General features: G+C 44.3%; 1 protein-coding gene across 1 annotated transcript in view; it reads left to right on the top strand.

Annotated features, from left to right (window-relative positions):
* PKD2L1 (polycystin 2 like 1, transient receptor potential cation channel) overlaps nucleotides 1-18,263 on the top strand; it is a 2,231,834-nt gene that overhangs the window by 646,623 nt on the left and 1,566,948 nt on the right. The window contains exon 5 of the mRNA XM_078641081.1: nucleotides 9,971-10,195. Coding sequence (XP_078497207.1) covers nucleotides 9,971-10,195 — 225 coding nt within the window. The remainder of the gene's footprint in view (nucleotides 1-9,970; nucleotides 10,196-18,263) is intronic.

The following is an 18,263-nucleotide window of genomic DNA, read 5'->3' on the forward strand; positions in this document are numbered from 1 at the left end:
TCTGACTCCCCGCTCAACCCTAAAAGATGCTGTCAACTCACCCCCCACGCCAAATCTTACTCTGGCTCAGTTAAGATATCCCAGATCTTTGAATGACCTACGCAGTTGAACGCTGCAGTAAGATCTACATAGGCCATGTGCAGGCTCCCACCTTTCGCATCCACGTATTTACCCTTGAGTACAGTCAAATTTAAAACCTGCTCAATAGTACCCAGGCCTTCCCTGAATCCATACTGAAGATCTGATATAATCTTATTATCTTCAGTCCAATGCTGAAGGTGTTCTAAAATGATATGCCCCACGACTTTTCCGAAGGAATCCAGTAGTGAAATCAGATGATAACAAGTTGGACTAAGTCGATCGCCCTTTTTAAAAACTGTAACCAAAATGGATTCTGACCAGGAGTCCAACAATCCCACTTTACAAGTTGCTTCTAATACCCTCAGTAAAATTGGGGTCCAAAGATCTGTTTTAAATTAATAGAGGTCGACCGGCACCCCATCGGGGCCTGGGGCCTTACCCCCTTTACTTGCACTTAGGGCTTGCTCGACTTCAGCTAAAGTGAAATCTAAAGCTAGTGGAATGGGAGAGTGCCTGGTACTGTTACAATTTATCCCTGAGTGGCACTGATCTAAGGGCATATTAGCTATTGCTCCAAATATTTTAGAAAAATGTGCAATCCAAGACGGTTCGTCAATCGTAGCTTCTATTTTTCTAGCTTCCCTAGTGCCTGACAGAAATGGAGTGTTTATCACCTCCCAAAAAGCGGCACTGTAGTTCATTAAACAACTTTTATGTAACTTACTCCATAATTCCTCTTTCAGTTCTGATTTCCTTAGTCGTAGGGCCTTTTGATAGGTTTTCCTAAGTTGAGTGATCTCATTTCTATCTCTAAGGGGCTTGTTAAGGGCATATTTAAGGTTTGAGTACGCTTTGGTACAGGTGGAATTAAACCAGCCAACCGTATTATTTCCCACCCCTTTAGGTTTAGTGTTTAGTGCTTCTTTGACAGATTTGGTGACTACCAAAAAGTTGTCAATAATCTCCTGCGGGGACGAAGAGTCAGCTAAACATGCACTTATTGCAGTCATGGAGGTCTTGACAACCTTTTCAGTAATCCTTACCGGGTCAACCTGGACCCACTTAAGAGTGTAACCGTTTAATCTGTTTATAAACAAACTTTCCTCCCCATAAAAGTTAATTTGCTTGTTCTTTCCTCGTAACAACGGGTGGGAAAGGATGATGGAAATAGGGAAGTGGTCACTAAATACACAATCAGGGGTAGTAAAGTTGGAAATAACAGATGAAGCCCTACTTGGCAGAAAGATGAAGTCTATACAGCTAGAGGCACCTCTACCGTTGAATGTTGGAGTTAGAGGGACAGTGGGTGATATGAATTTGTTTGCCAAAACCAATTGCAGGATCAAAATAGTCTCATTTAAACAGGCCCCACTATGGGTATGGATAAAGTGAGTCATATTGTTATCTTTCTCATCTGTAAGGCCACATATTATGTTATCATTATGTGCACAAAGGGATAGATTAAAGTCACCACCCCAGATGGCAGTAGGATTTTTCCCTTGATGATTACTATTACTATATTACTATTATATTATATTACTATCTCTAGGAGAAAAGTACTAATTTCCTTCAAAGTGAGAATTAGTTGTGACTGCTGTAAGTTGTTGTAAAAATTACTATCACAAGCAGATCCAGATTGGTAATATCTATTAAGATTATCTGATAATTAGCCTCGATATTTAAAGCAGTAATTTCCCGCACTTGAATTAAATTGGAAAGTCAGAGCCAGATGTATGTCACCAATTACCGGTCGGTAACGGCCGAATTTGGCCGTTACCGACCGGTAATTGGTTTTCGAGATGTAGGGGCCAATATTTTACAGATTCTGTAAATTTAGCGAAACCGTAAATTTACCGAATCTGTAAAATACCGAATCGGTAATTTTACCGATTTGGTAAAACCCAGATGTAGGTAGCACTGTTTACAGTGCTACAGGCCTTCAGAATTCGGTATTTTACCACCCACTCCAATTGGGTGGTAAAATACCGAATACAGGTGTGCATGCACATCTGTGCATGCACACCTGTGCCATGTGACACACAGACATGCCCTTTGGGCATGTCTGTGTGCCACATGGCACACATGCCTGTATTTGGGGTGCTAGAGGGTGTCAAAGTGACACCCCCTGCACCCTTGCAGAAATCGGTATTTACCGAATCTGTAAATACCGATTCGGTAATGCCCATTGATTCCTATGGGTTTCAATGCCCATAGGAATCAATGGGCATTACCGAATCGGTATTTACAGAATCGGTAAATACCGAATCTTAACGATTCGGTATTTACCGATTCAGAAATACCTACATCTCCCCCCCTCTATTTTACCACTTCTTAAATACCGAATCGGTATGATTCGGTATTTAAGAAGTGGTAAAATAAATGTACCTACATCTGGCCCATAGACCACTAAACCTCCTTTTGCACGCCCTGATGGAGATGGCGTTGCTGGGGAAAAAAAACGTTTTATAACCATTTAGATGAATAGGTAGGACAGCCCACGTCTCTTGTAAACAAATAATGCCATAAGTCCGCGCGAAGGTAAGCCACTCGCCTTGGATGACCTTGGAACAAAGGTCAGCAATGTTCCAAAAGATAATGCTGAGTGGAACCCCTCTAGTGGAATGTGCATCAGGGGAGAGGGCTGCTACAGGGTCTCCATGTTCCTTTAGAGAAGTACTATCAGTTTGGGTACCCATAGCTAGATCTTGACCATTTATAGTGGGCAAACTCTGAGGAATAGATCCATTTCTGAGATTAGCTAACGGGAGTACTTGCTCCGATTCCGATAAAACTAAGATGGGATCGGAAATGACAGGCAATGAATTTACTTTCCAGTCTGCTGCCATAAAAGATGTAAAGGGGGAATTATTAACTGAGCCATACTAATTCGCTAATTTGAACAGAAAGTGGACCCAGAAGTACAGGTTGATTGTCATTCTACTTCCTCTAGGGGGGATAGCAGCTCAAACCTATTAGAAGTTATAACAGAACCTTTCCCTTCTCCTCTGGGTGTTGTAATGGGTTTGTAAAAGAAACCCAAAGGGAGGGCCATAATACTAGAGTGTAAAGCTGGAGGTGCCTCTTTATGGTTTAAAAGAGAACGAACCATTCGGGGCGTCCTAAAGTTTATGACTAGGCAATCCCCTGAGTGGACTTTAGTGAGGTGCCAACCCACCCCACTCTACGTACCATAAGTATTTTGTTTGAGTGCTGGGGGTGAAAATGCTTGTTTTTCATCTGCCAGTCCACCACTTTCTTACGAAGGGAAGGCCAAGATTCAATCTGTCCCTGTTTTAAGGCTGGAACCCCCGTTAAAATTAATACATATGGACAGGATGCGGGTGGTAAGTCTAAATTGTCTGTGTTGGGTTGGACATTAGAGTTACTTTGGTTCTCCCTATTGTCTTGCCCTTGTCTACTTTTGTACCTCACCCTAGCGGTGAGGTTTGTTATTGGATCCTCTGCTACATGTCTTGTTAAAATTTCTGGTTGAGGTTCCCTTGGGGGACCAGACGTGATCTTGCGAGTGGCTTGCCTAGGGCCGTCCTTTTTCATGAGGGTAGGATCCCTACTACTATGGGTATGTTTTTGATTTTCTAATGAAACGCTGATTATCTCTACAGCCTCTATCAGTTGCTCAATCTTCCTTTCTATACGGCCAAATTTTTCAACAATAAGTGCGCTCATCTGGGTCATCATGGCCCTAGAGTGTGTTTCTAACAGTCCTCTGACAAGATCTTCAATACAAAACTTAGGGCCTTGTGGGACGTCTTTGGGGTTTGAAATGGGTACTTCTGGCTGCAGTTCAAGTTCAAGTTCAAGTTCGAGCATTTGTATAGCGCACTACTCACCCAGAGGGTCTCAAGGCGCTTGGGGAGGGAATTATTATTTGTCGAATAGCCATGTTTTAAGTTCTTTTCTGAAGGAGATGTGGTTTTGAGTAAGGCGGAGGTGAGTGGGGAGTGAGCTCCAAGTCTTGGCAGCAAGGAATGAGAATGATCTGCCACCCATGGTGGATCTTCGGATGCGCGGGACTGCGGCGAGGGCTTGATTGGCCGATCTTAGTTGGCGGGTGGGTTTGTAGAATGACAGTCGAGTGTTGAGGCATTCGGGTCCTAGATTGTAGAGGGCTTTGTGTGCGTGGGTGAGAAGGCGGAAAGTAATTCTTTTGTTGACGGGAAGCCAGTGGAGGTCTTTTAAGTGTCCGGAGATGTGATCTTGGCGGGGGACGTCTAGTATGAGTCTCGCTGATGCGTTTTGGATGCGTTGGAGTTTTTTCTGTAATTTTGCTGTGATTCCGGCGTAGAGGGTGTTTCCATAATCCAGTCGACTCGTGACCAGTGCGTGGGTGACAGTCTTTCTTGTCTCGAGGGGGATCCAGCGGAAGATCTTTTTGAGAATGCGAAGTACGTTGAAGCATGCGGATGAGACTGCGTTGACTTGTCTGGACATCGAGAGAGAGGAGTCTAGGATGAAGCCAAGATTACGTGCATGGTCTGTGGGAGTGGGTGCTGTGCCCAGTGCGGAGGGCCACCAAGAGACGTCCCAGGCAGAGGGGGAAGAACCTAGGATGAGCACCTCTGTTTTGTCTGAGTTGAGTTTTAGGCGACTATGTTTCATCCATTCGGCTACTTCTTTCATGCCTTCGTGGAGATTGGTTTTGGCTGTTTTGGGGTCTTTGGTGAGGGACAGGATTAACTGGGTGTCGTCGGCGTAAGAGATGATGTTGAGGTTGTGTTGACGTGCGATGGAGGCGAGAGGACTCATGTAGACGTTGAAGAGGGTGGGACTGAGAAGATTCTTGTGGTACGCCACAGATGACTTCAGTGGCTTCTGAGTTGAAAGGGGGAAGTCGAACTCTTTGAGTTCTCCCAGCGAGGAATGAGATGATCCAGTCTAGGGCTTTTCCTTGTATGCCGATGTTGCTGAGGCGTTGTATAAGGGTGCTGTGGCAGACTGTGTCGAAAGCGGCAGAGAGGTCAAGTAGAATTAGGGCCACAGTTTCTCCGTTGTCAAGTAGCGTTCGGATGTCGTCAGTCGCTGCGATGAGGGCGGTTTCGGTGCTGTGTTTGGCTCGAAACCCAGATTGAGATGGATCGAGGGAGTTGTTGGATTCAAGGAATGAGGCGAGTTGGCTATTGACGGCTTTCTCAATGACTTTGGCCGGGAATGGGAGGAGGGATATGGGTCTGTAATTTTTGAGTTCCGAGGGGTCTGCTGTGGGTTTCTTCAGGAGGGCGCTGAGTTCGGCGTGTTTCCAGCTATCTGGAAAGGTGGCAGAGTTGAACGAGCAATTGATGACATCACGGAGATGGGGTGCGATGATGGAGTCAGCTTTGTTGAAGATGTAGTGGGGGCAGGGGTCGGTTGGCGAGCCAGAATGGATTGAGTTCATTATGTGGGTGGTATCTTCAGTGGTGATTGGGTTCCAATTGCTAAGGATGTTAGTTGGCGGATTAGGATCTGAGGGGGGTGGGGAGGGCTGATCGCTGGGGGTGTTCTCGAAGCTGTTGTGGATGTCGGCTATTTTGTTGTGGAAGAAGGAGGATAGCGCATTGCAGAGGTCTTGGGAGGGCGTGATGTCGTTCGATGCTGCGGTGGGGTTGGTGAATTCTTTGACGATGTTGAAGAGTTCCTTGCTGTTGTGAGAGTTGTTGTCGAGACGATCCTTGAATGCTGATTTTTTGGCTGATCGGATCAGTTGGTGGTGTTTGCAGGTGGCTGCCTTGAGGGTGGCCATATTGCCGGTGGTTGGGTTTTTTCTCCATGTTTTCTCCAGGGTGCGGCATATCTTCTTGGATTTTTTAAGGTCATCGTTGAATCAGGGTGCCTTTTTGTTGGTTGATTTGATCTGGTGCTTTTTCAGAGGTGCTAATTTGTTCGCACTGAGGGTGATCCATTGCTTGAGATTGGTGGCTGCTTGGTTTGGGTCCAGTGAGAGGGTGGGGGGGTTTTCGTTGAGTGATGTGAGGAGTTGGTCGGAGGTGATTTTGTTCCAGTTTCTTCTAGGGATAGGTTGTGGGCGGTTGTTGTTCAGGGTGGTTTTGTAGTTGAAGTGAACACAGCTGTGGTCCGTCCAATGGAGAGCTGTGGTGCGATCGAAGGTGATATGCTTGCTGGAAGTGAAGATAGGGTCGAGTGTGTGTCCGGCAGCATGGGTGGGGGAGTCAACAATTTGTTTGAGTCCGAGGTTGGTCAGGTTGTCTAGAAGGGTGGTGGTGTTGCTGTCGAGTTTGTTTTAAAGGTGGTAGTTGAGGTCTCCTAAAAGAATGTAGTTCTCGGAGGCGAGGGCATGTGTGCTGGCGAAGTCCGTGATGTCATCGCAGAATTGAGTGCGGGTTCCTGGAGGCCTGTAGATGAGGGTGCCTCTAAGTGTGGTCCTAGGGTCAGTGTGGATCTGGAAGTGGAGATGTTCGGCTGTAGCAAGATTATCGTCGGAGCTGGTCGTTATTTTGATGGTTTTCCTGTGGATGATGGCGATGCCTCCTCCAGTTTGGTTGGTGCGGTCTTTTCGGATAATCTTGTAAGCGTCCGGTATGGCTATGGCGATGTCGGGTGTTGATGAAGCGTTCATCCATGTTTCAGTAAGGAAGGCGACGTCCGGTGATGTAGTGTCGAGTAGATCCCAGAGTTCAGTGGCGTGTCTGTGGATCGAGCGGGTGTTCAGCAGGATGCACTTCAGGTGGTTGTAGTCTGAGCTGCGTTTGGTGGTAGTGGTATGGTTCTTGATGCTGGTAAATTTGCAGGCATGGCAGGCGAAGGGTCCGTGGGTGCGTCCTGGGGCAGCTAGGCAACATGGAGGTGTGCGTCCGGTGTTCAGGGCTAAGAGGGTGGCGGCGTCATACGTTATGCGGGTGGAGTGATCTTTGCGGGGGCCAGGGGGCTGGCACTGGGCACGGTCCAGGCGCGGACGGGCGTAGACGGGCTTACCTTTGGCGCACCTTCGCCCCAACTGCTGCGCGTGAACGCTGCGCGTAAATGCATCTGTCATATATGGATAGTGGGAGGGGCGAGGGGCGAGGGAGGATGATCTTGGAGGCGGGGGGCGGGGCGGAGAGCCGGGCTGGGGGTCATCACAACAACAACAAGATGGCTGCAAGCCAAAATGCGAGCGCGACGAGTTAGGGCACAGGTCAGGTAATGGCGGTCGTCAAAAGCCAGTGGGATCGGCGCTATAAGGCACTGCAGGCACAGGCAGCAGAATGAATATTTGAATACAATTCAATGATTCCAGACGGGGCTGAGGCACAAGCAGCGCGAGCAGCGCTATCTAAACAAAGTTCTGAAATCACAGTCACAAGCAGCGTGAGCAGCGCTAGCTAATCAAAGTTCTGAAATCACAGGCACAAGCAGCGTGAGCAGCGCTAGCTAATCAAAGTTCTGAAATCACAGGCACAAGCAGCGTGAGCAGCGCTAGCTAATCAAAGTTCTGAAATCACAGGCACAAGCAGCGTGAGCAGCGCTAGCTAATCAAAGTTCTGAAATCACAGGCACAAGCAGCGTGAGCAGCGCTAGCTAATCAAAGTTTTTTTAAAAAGAAATCACAGGCACAAGCAGCGCGAGCAGCGCTAATTACATAAATAAGTGATTGCTGTTCAGTAATTAAGGCACAGGCACAGGCGGTGTGAGCAGCGCTACGATACCAGGGTGGGATTCGCAGCAGCAAGGGGAGCGACCTCCTTCGAGGATCTCGTGGTAGTAAGTTACCTCTGTTTGGGTTTCTGCTGGAACTGTTCTTAAGGAACTTGAGCCATGGTTATCTTTTTTCCTTCCATCCTTACCCCCCTTAGCTCTCTTCTGTTTTAAACTTGTTGCTTGCCCTTTCATCAATTTTGTTTGTTTCCGAGTTTGAGGCCCTGTCCCTAGTGGGGTAGTATTTTCAGTGAAAAAAAGAAAAACCAAAGGAAAGTCTCACTATCATAACTCATAGAAGGTTGGAGTTGAATGGCCAGAGGGGAGTTAGTGGTTTTTGTTGGATATTGATCCTAGGAGTTAGTGATCTTGTAGTTTCTTCCTCCCTAGTCAGTGGGAACTGTAAAGGATCAAGTGAGAGCCTTTGCTCAGTTAGTTGGATCTCGTGGGTAAGGAGGGATTCGGCTCTTACCAAGAAAGCATTTAAAGTCCCACAGTGCTCCTGCGTTTCTCCATCATTCTTTGGGCTAGTAGCGAGAATCACAATTAAAGCAAATACAAACTCAGGAGCACACTGGTTGAGGACCGTTTCAGTTGAGCACAGTGTAAAAACCGGGGTAGCTCTAGGAATATAATACCAGTACTAAAGGAGATCACTTGGGAGAATCAGAGTCATCAATGTTCTTACCGCGCTTCAAAGGTAAGTCCTCAGATACAACGGCCAAGGGGGGTGGCCCTGCCATGCCCCTATCTGGCCCTGACGGGCACAGACAGGCCCGCCCTTGGCCCGGGCTTAGCCCGGGCCCGTGCCCGTGTGCGTACCGCGGGGCGGGAGTAGCAAGGTGTTCAAATGCTGCCGGTGCTGGTGAGGGAGGTGCTGTGTGCTGGCTCGCTGCCCCGCTGTCTCCTGGGGCGTGCAGTCCGAATAGAGATGCCCCACAGGTGTTCGAAGCGTCTCCCGCGAAGCGGGAGGCGCGAGAAGTCTTTAAAGCCGCCGGTCCTGGTGAGGGAGGGGTTGTGTGCTGGCTCGCTGCCCCGCTGTCTCCTGGGGCATGCAGTCCAAATAGTGATGCCCCCACAGGTGTTCGAAGCGTCTCCCACGAAGCGGGAGGCGCGAGAAGTCTTTAAAGCCGCCGGTGCTGGTGAGGGAGGGGCTGTGTGCTGGCTCGCTGCCCCGCTGTCTCCTGGGGCGTGCAGTCCGAATAGAAATGCCCCTACAGGTGTTCGAGGCGTCTCCCGCGATGCGGGAGGCGCGAGAAGTTTTTAAAGCCGCGGGGGCTGGTTAGGGAGGGGCTGTGTGCTGGCTCGCTGCCCCGCTGTCTCCTGGGGTGTGCAGTCCGAATAGAGATGCCCCCACAGGTGTTCGAAGCGTCTCCCGCGAAGCGGGAGGTGCGAGAAGTCTTTAAAGCCGCCGGTGCTGGTGAGGGAGGGGCTATGTGCTGGCACGCTGCCCCGCTGTCTCCTGGGGAGTGCAGTCCGAATAGAGCTGCCCCCACAGGTGTTCGAACCGTCTCCCGCGAAGCTGGAGGCGCGAGAAGTCTTTAAAGCGGCCAGTGCTGGTGAGGGAGGGGCTGTGTGCTGGCTCGCTGCCCCACTGTCTCCTGGGGCGTGCAGTCCAAATAGAGATGCCCCCACAGGTGCTCGAAGCATCTCCCCTTGACTCACGTATTTAAAAGTGCACTCATATGTAATAATAAAGAAAATCGAGGCTCTGTAAAATAAAATATGTGCCTAGGATTGCTGAACTTGCAGGAGCTGGGAAGGGTATCGATTTCAGGTAATCTGGTTTCACATTTTGTAGTTCAGCAACCAGATGAGTATCTATGCCACTCTCTCGATCTCCTTTACATCAAAGGTCATTGTTTTGTCTTTCATTCTTGACTCTGGAGGAGAAAAAGCAACACAAAGCTCGTAGACCCAACTCAGAGCCGCCAGACCCAACTGCCAATTCACGCATTCCTTTATTTGGGAGGTGTCACACCCCAAACACTCCCCTGAAACAACGCTCCTGCATAGATGTGCTTTTAAAAAAAAAAAAAAATCTGTTCCTATGAAATGTTGTATCTGAAATGCATTATCATTTACGTTTTTTCATGACTGAGCTTCAGAACACTATAAAAATAAAGAAATAATTAAATCAGGCTCACAAAAGTAAACATCAGCGGATGAAGTTGTGGGCCATGAATCCCCATGACGAGGAATATAAGTCTGGCTCTCTATTTCATGCAGTTTTATATGTTTATTTTGCTTTCTGTAGTTGGAGATACTCCTCTGAAGAAGACCTCGGAGGATCATCACATTGGGGCAAAATAACGAGCTATAGTGGAGCAGGATATTACAAAGACCTCGAAATAACTAAATACCAGAGTGCAGAAGCCTTGCAAACACTGAAGGAAAATTTGTGGTTGGACAGAGGAACTCGAGCAGTCTTCATTGATTTTTCTGTTTATAATGCCAACATCAATCTATTTTGTGTTTTAAGGTAAGTGCAAAATAATAAAGAATGCAACCCTAATATATAACTTCTATCTCTAAGTGTACAGAAGACTGATGGTTTGAAGAAGAAAACAATTTAAGATAAAGAAGGCCGTGAATCATTAAGCAATTTCCACTTTAACGTATTTTGCTGATTTGTGAAGTTATGGCCTTAGTATAATTGAAAGTGTAATGTTTAGAGTTCTAGCTGTGTGTGCAGCAACCCCTCTTTTATCCCGTTCTATATGCTATATGTGGGAGAGTGTCAAACGTTGTGTCCTGTATCGCAAGGAAAATATCCTTTGAAACACTTTTTTTTTTTATCCCAAATCATTTTTTTCGAATCTTCAATAAAGAGAAACATCTCAGATTATATGACCATAAAACAAGATTCAACATCTCATCATCGATTGTAGTGCAATAAACACTCGTATGCAGCTGTACGAGTAATGCATGCGTATTGAAGCTGGGGAGCATTGGTAGACACAGCTTCCCTTCGTGTGTCCACCGTCCAACTCTCTCCCAACCTTCCTTTCGCAATTGAACATCAACATTTTTTGCATGCTAGCTATCCTAACATTTCACGTAGCAAAGCAACATAACAATGATATCGTGGTTAAGCTGCATTTATGCCAAGATGTCTTATTGTCTGGACACTCCTCTCACTGGTTTGTCAAAAGTGTTGTCTGTTTTAACACTGGAAATATCCACACCACTTCTGGTACAAACAACTGAGGTTCAGACTGCTTCCTTTAACTGAGGCAAGAAGGGGATTGTTGCTGTGTACTGTCATGCTGAATAGGTATACCTTCAGCTGAGTCACATGAGGGGGGCCGAAGGACCTTTGTATCACCAAGCACAGACAAATGATTACACACTGAATGTACGAACAGGACTTGACATTGCCTATAGTAAGCAAGTCACCTGAAAGATTTGTGCCATTACTTTGTGTACATGGGTATGTCCAAACTCACTACTATGTTGTCAAACTCCATTTCTATCCTGGATGAGACAGTGGTCTTCCGGCACATTACACACATATGCAGCATGTTTCTCATAAACTGTTGTACTTTGCGACACTTGCACTATGTTGACATCTGACAGCATGAACCATGTTGAACAGTGTTTTCCTACAAAAAATCGTGGCTGCATGTCACACTCATAGACAAAACCAATGTTGACATTGACATCTAGACAAAGTAGCCATAACAATCTAGGATACACACTAACCAAGAACTTGTACCCCATGGACTATATGCAATCCACCCCATACTGACATCATTGTCTACGTACATCACATATTACACATGAATGACAGTTAATAACAAATCCATTTTGAGGACACAGAAATTTCGAAAAAATAAGTATAAAATGCTTTATTCAGCATATGATGGGATCAGAAATAGGCCAATGGCCAGTCCAACTAAAGTCAATGGCTTTGAGGGCCACACATGTGTATACCCTCACTGCTTGCCTGTACTTAGCCTACAAAGGGACACCTCCCTTGGCATCTAGGGGGCATGCCAGGCACAAAAGGGACCCAACTATGAGAACTAGGTTGGGTTTTGGGAGGGATGGGATCTGGGGTGGTTGGGCCTATTTCGGTGGTAGGGTCAATTGAGTTGGTGGTGGCTCCACTGCAGTGGTTGGCTCAGATTTAGTGGGGGAGCCGTAGTGGGAGGAGTAGCTGGAGGGGGAATGGGATGGGCTTTGTGTTGTAAATATCATTTCAGTGTTGTAAATATCATTTCACCTTATTGCAACAAGGTGCCTCCTTTAGTCCACCCTTTATCTTTATCCCACTATGTCATATTTAGAATATACTGTGTGTTCTTTGTGCATTCTGGTTTGCCTGGATTCCAGATGTGTCAGTTGGAGCTTGGCCAGATGAAGAGGTGCACATTTTATTCTGCACTGCAATAAATCTCTATCAAGCAACCTTGAAGCGTCTGTCGGATTAATCTTGTGTTTACAACATTTTGGTGACTTGGCAAAGGAACATCTGTCCAAGCAATCGAGCAATTTATATTGCAGTGGAACCTTCTACAGATAAAAAAAAACGGCACCAGAACCCACACGGAGTTATCGTCTACAAGACGCTAAAGAGAATCCTGTGATTACGTGGTGTCAAGTTGATGCGGTTTCAGGCATCGGGGTAAGCGCTATTTGACTATTTTTCTTTCGGATAGCTAACAGCGCACTGCCTAGCAACCTGGTGACAGTTTGTTTCCACCGCCACAACGTCACTTCTTGTTGCCAGACAACCAAGAGCACATATTGAGCGCAACTTACCCGGCTTAGTCATCACCACGTGGATCCTGGTTGCTACGCAACCATAGACATCACAAGGATACGTCAGCTCGCACTTATACGTAGTGCGGCAGCAGCTACGTAGCAGCGGCCATTTTATTGGTTCGAGTGAAATCGCGTTAACCACAAAACAACTAGATCAAGTGTTTCTCACGGAACCAAGAACTCCTTCGAATATCAAAGAAGGTATTTGCTGTAACATTTCCAAAGGACAAAAGTCGATGCGTACTACATATTTCAAGGTTTGAAGCTCTTTGACATTGACTTATTGAAGCATCGTTTCAGCTCAAGCGACCATCGTTTCATTCTATCACTACTTGACTATTGTCTTCAGTTGATACTGGGATCATCTTCCTGTTTTGATCAAAAGTAAATTAGTATATAACAGTATGCTATTTTATTTTGCAGGTACATGCCAGCTTGTCATTTAATATTATTGTTGTGTCCTTATACAGTTCAGTTATTGTGATTACTGTGACTATTTTGCATTTCAACCGAAACTGACACCTCACATAATATTATCGCATAGAAGAGTACTAGCGTATATCCTACATTATAGTGATGTCTCAGCAAGTAAATGTAGCTTTACCACCTCAGTTCTTAGCTGAACCTGGGAATCCTACAATCTCAAGGGAAGATTGGATAGCTATGTTTTATAATTACATAGAAGCGCTAGATGGGGAAGAATTCTCTTCCAAAAGAAAAAAAGCTTTACTTATGACTACTCTTGGTAAAGAAGGGCAGATAATTTTTAAATATTTACCTCAAGTACTACCTTCAAGTAGTCAGTCTGAATTAGATGAATTCAAAGAAGCAGTAGCTAGGCTTGAAGTAAGATTCGCCAAAGAAGAGAATTTAGTAATGAACCGTTACAAGTTTTATAAGAATAAACAAAGGGAGGAAGAGTCAATTGATGACTTTGTTGCACGCTTACGTGAGTTATCAGTAAAATGCAATTTTGGTCAAATGACCGATGAGTTAATTCGAGATCAATTGATTGTTCAGTGTAACAATCGCAAGATACAAGAGAGACTTTGGGCTGCAAAAAATCCTGCGTTAAATGTGGCTATTGACCTAGCCAAGGTAGTAGAGGAGTCTGAAAAATGTATGAGAGAATTGCAAAAGAGTGGTTCAGAACAAAAAGTTTCTGAAATATCTGAAAACAGTTCTGGTATCAGTGATATTAGTGATAATGAGTCTACTGCTGTAGCTATTGTGAAGAAGAAGGGGTATATTTTACAAAAGAAAAATTTTAAAAGCAGGGGTCAGAACAAAATGTGTTCAAAGTGTGGTAGTTTTTCACACAGTTCAGATGCAAAATTCTGTTTCGCTAATAATAATGAGTGCTTGAAATGTGGCAAAATAGGGCACTTTGCGAAAATGTGTAAAACTAATACTAAGAGCGAAGTAGCTTTAGTAGGTGATCAACATAGCTTAAGAAGAGATATGAACAAGATATTAGTTTTAGAAGACTCCAATGTTAATGTGTGTCAAGAAAGAAGCAAAATTAGACCAAAAGCTAACTTTCTCATCGATAAGAAAAATGTATGCCTCATGGTCGATTGTGGATCTAAGTGGACTATCATTCCCAAGTCAATGATGGTTCAAGTTTGGGGTGATAGATCACTTGTAACCAGTGATATCTCACCAACAGGTTATCAGGGAGAGAGGATTGATATACTTGGGTATTTTGAGTGTGACATTGTATTTAAGAACAGGACTACATTTGGGAAAGTTTACGTATCTGTTGATGGTCCACCCATTTTGGGGTGGATGCACCAATATGATCTTCATATTATTGTTAATCCCAGAGCTAAAGAACAGGTTATGGTGATTGATGATGTTAGCATGGATGATATATTACTTCAGTACAAAAATGTTTTTAGAGAAGAACTAGGGGAACTCAGAGGGTATGTTCATAAAATCATGCTCAAAGAGGATGCTATTCCTACACAGCACAAGGCCAGAAGGGTACCCATTTCTGTTAGAGATGAGGTTAAGAGTGTAATTGAAGAAATGCTTCAAGGAGGCATAATAGAACCTATAGAAGCTTCCACATGGATTTCTCCAGTGGTTACCACCCGAAAACCTGATAAAAAAATCAGATTCTGTGTTGACCTTAGGTCGTTAAATAAAAATGTGGTTGCTGACGTATTCCCTCTACCCAACATTGGAGAATTAGTCAGTACCCTACATGGCGCAAAATTCTTTAGCAAGTTAGACCTTAAACATGCGTATCATCAGATTCGATTACATGAAGAATCACAACATCTAACGGCATTTATCACCAGTGAGGGGACATTCCAATCCACAAGACTACCTTTTGGGCTCATATCAGCTGCCAGTGTCTTTCAGAGGATGGTTTCCGAAATTTTTAAAGGTATCTCTAAGGTGCTGTTCTTCCAGGATGACATTCTTATTTTTGGTGATGATCAGGCAGAACATAATGAAGTACTTAATTGTGTTTTGAAACGAATTGATGAAGCGGGTCTCACTTTAAGAAAAGAGAAATGCTCATTCTTAGTTAAGGAAATAGAGTACTTAGGATATGTACTTGCTGCTGATGGTGTCAGGCCTAAGAAGAATTTGTTATCTGCAATTGAATTGGCGCCTTGCCCTGTTGACAAAGATCAGCTCAGATCATTTATGGGGCTGATTGAATTCTATGCCAAATTCGTGAAAGATTTTTCTAGTAAGACAGCTACCTTAATGGACTTGTTAAAAAAAGGTGTAAAGTTTGTGTGGAACCAGAACCATACAAATTGCTTTGATTCAATCAAACGTGAATTGTGCAGCGCAAAGGTTTTGACACCGTTTGATATTAAGCGCAATTCAATTCTCATGGTGGATGCAAGCAGCATTGGCTTGGGTGCCATTTTATTTCAGAGGCATGGTAATGAGGAGAAGACAATAGCTTTTGCCTCTAGACCTTTGACTTCTTCTGAGTCAAATTACTCTGTAATAGAAAGAGAGGCGCTTGCTGCTGTTTGGGGCACGACTTATTTCAGAACGTACTTGTGGGGTACCAAGTTCATTCTGCGTTCGGATCATAAGCCGTTGGTGAATGTGTTAGCTCCTGGTGGTGCGGGCAAGGGTTCACCTAGATTAGCGAGGCTGGCCTCTAGGTTACAGGATTTCCAGTTTGACTTACAATTTATTCAGGGATGGAAGAACATACAGGCTGATTGCCTGTCCAGAATCCCTGCTGTTGATGTCATTAGTGACAATGATGTTTTGGAATCTCAGGAAGAAAGTGCTGTTGCATTTTTTAATGATGTGATTTCTCTAGGGGAGGGTTCTTTTTCCAAAGATGAGTGGTGTCACTGTATGGAGAATGACTTAGTATTACAAAAAGTAATGAATCTTATTAGAATGGGTTCCAGACGGGAGAGTACTGTTGAACTTTCTGTTAGGCCTTTTATAAAGATCATAGATGAACTATCCATTTCTAGGGACATGGTGATTATGAGGGGTGACCGGTTCGTTCCGCCTCATTCTTTAAGAGTCAAACTTCTTACCTTAGCCCATGAAGGTCATTTAGGACAGACTCTTACCTAACGTAGACTCAAAGAAAATTTTGGGTGGCCGTCCATAGATTCTGATACTGTCTCTTTTGTTGAAAATTGTAGTTTTTGCAAGGAAGGCGAAAAGTGGTTGAAAACTGTAGGAAGTCAGGGTTGTGGAGAGATATTTTCATCCAAGGAGCCTTGGCACTGCATTAGTTTAGACTTTATAGGTCCAATGTCTGAGTTGCCTTTCAACCAACGTTTTGCTATTGGTGTTATTGACAATTTTTCCAAGTGGCTTACAGTGTCTTTTGTAGCCAAGATAACTACTGATTCAACTATTAATTTTCTTAAAAGGGTTTTTATTGATGAGGGATTCCCTTCTGTGCTGATAACAGATAATGGGACTCAGTTGCTGTCTAGCAAAATGGAATTGTTCTTGGATAGTTGTGGCATATCACATCATAAGACCTGTTTGTATAACCCACAAAGTAATGGCATTTGTCAAAGGGTGAACAGACTAGTTAAGGGCATAATACAAATGACTTGTTCTTCTGGGTCATTTTCGAATGACAAAGTACAAGAAATGGTTTGGGCATATCGTTCCACTCCACACATGCAAGGTCAAAAATGACCTTTTGAGTTGATGCGAGGTCGATCTCCCAGCACTAAATTAACGCCTTTTTGGTTAAAAGAAAGCAATGCTCTTTTAACTACACCTACTGTTCGGGATACAGTCTCCTTACCTATTGCAAAGGGTGATCTTGTAAAGGTGAAACCTGGACGGATTGCAAAAGGTTTGTCAAAGTTTAGAGGTCCTTTTGTTGTCAAATGTGCCTATCCTCGTTTTGTTCTTCTTGAGAATGGGGAAAAGTGGAATTACCGAAGGGTGGCTTTGTACCAAAAGTGTGGAAAATCAAAGTCTGATCCTACATCTCCTGTAAAGGTCTCTGATTCTAATGGTTATATGCTTGCCACACATTTTGGTGCGTCTCAAGGTCAGAGTAGAAGGGAAGAAGGTGACGGTGATGCCTCGCACAGTCTGAGTCAAAGTGAAACCTTTAGTACTCTGGATAATGATTTTTCTTCCATACCTAATGATTTTGTAAGGAGCTCACGCATTCGTCGTCCTCCTGTTTATCTGGATGATTATTTTTGTTGAGCTTCTGTTTTCTTTATTTTTATGTTTTGTTTTAGTATTAATTCAGTTAGCAAGGGAGGGAGATATGTTGTAAATATCATTTCAGTGTTGTAAATATCATTTCACCTTATTGCAACAAGGTGCCTCCTTTAGTCCACCTTTTATCTTTATCCCACTATGTCATATTTAGAATATACTGTGTGTTCTTTGTGCATTCTGGTTTGCCTGGATTCCAGATGTGTCAGTTGGAGCTTGGCCAGATGAAGAGGTGCACGTTTTATTCTGTACTGCAATAAATCTCTATCAAGCAACCTTGAAGCGTCTGTCAGATTAATCTTGTGTTTACAACACTTTGCTAGTTTGGGGATTTTAAAATCTTTGAGGGATTTGACACTTATACTCTCTCCTGGCCTCTCTGATCTTGTTGCTATCCATTGCTTCCCTATGTAAAGCATTCTTAAGCTTTCTATAGGCCTTAGTACAGTTTGAATCAAACCACCCTTTTTTCCTTTGATTTTTTCCCCTGGTATTTACATTAACAGCACAGTGTTGCTGTGACTACAACTCCGATCAGGCATGTTCCCACACCCACCTTCCCAGCCATCCCAACCAGCCTACCTGTGACTCAGCTTTCCTGAGAGTGAGTGTAAATCTGCTGTCAAGATGGCTGACACTGGTGACTGGTGTTTGGAACACAAAGCCTTGCTGTGAGTTTGTAAGAAGTATGTACATGGTAGGAATGTTATGAATTTTCATTTTCATTGCAGGTATGTTGTTAATCAATATGACATACACATCACATGCTCCTTGAATTTTTTTAAATAAAAAAACTGTCATTTGTATCACTGTTTTCTTTACAGTGATGTCTATTGAGGTGTAATTAGTAACTTTATTTAAGTGTGGAGTGGGTACTTACCAGACTTTGCTGCTTCTGGTAGTCCAGAGATGCTCTCTGGTGGAAGGATGGCAAACCCCTTCTCCTACCAGGAAGTGAAGTGCACAGGTGGTGCAGGAGGGCCACTGCCAGACTGCGGTCTTTGAGCCTGTTTTTTTAAACAATTTTTATTCGTTTTTTAACATTCAGTTACAAGATACCATTGCATCCGCTTTTAGCCATC

The sequence above is a fragment of the Lissotriton helveticus genome, chromosome 5_1 (assembly GCF_964261635.1).
Source record: "Lissotriton helveticus chromosome 5_1, aLisHel1.1, whole genome shotgun sequence".
Taxonomy (NCBI): domain Eukaryota; kingdom Metazoa; phylum Chordata; class Amphibia; order Caudata; family Salamandridae; genus Lissotriton; species Lissotriton helveticus.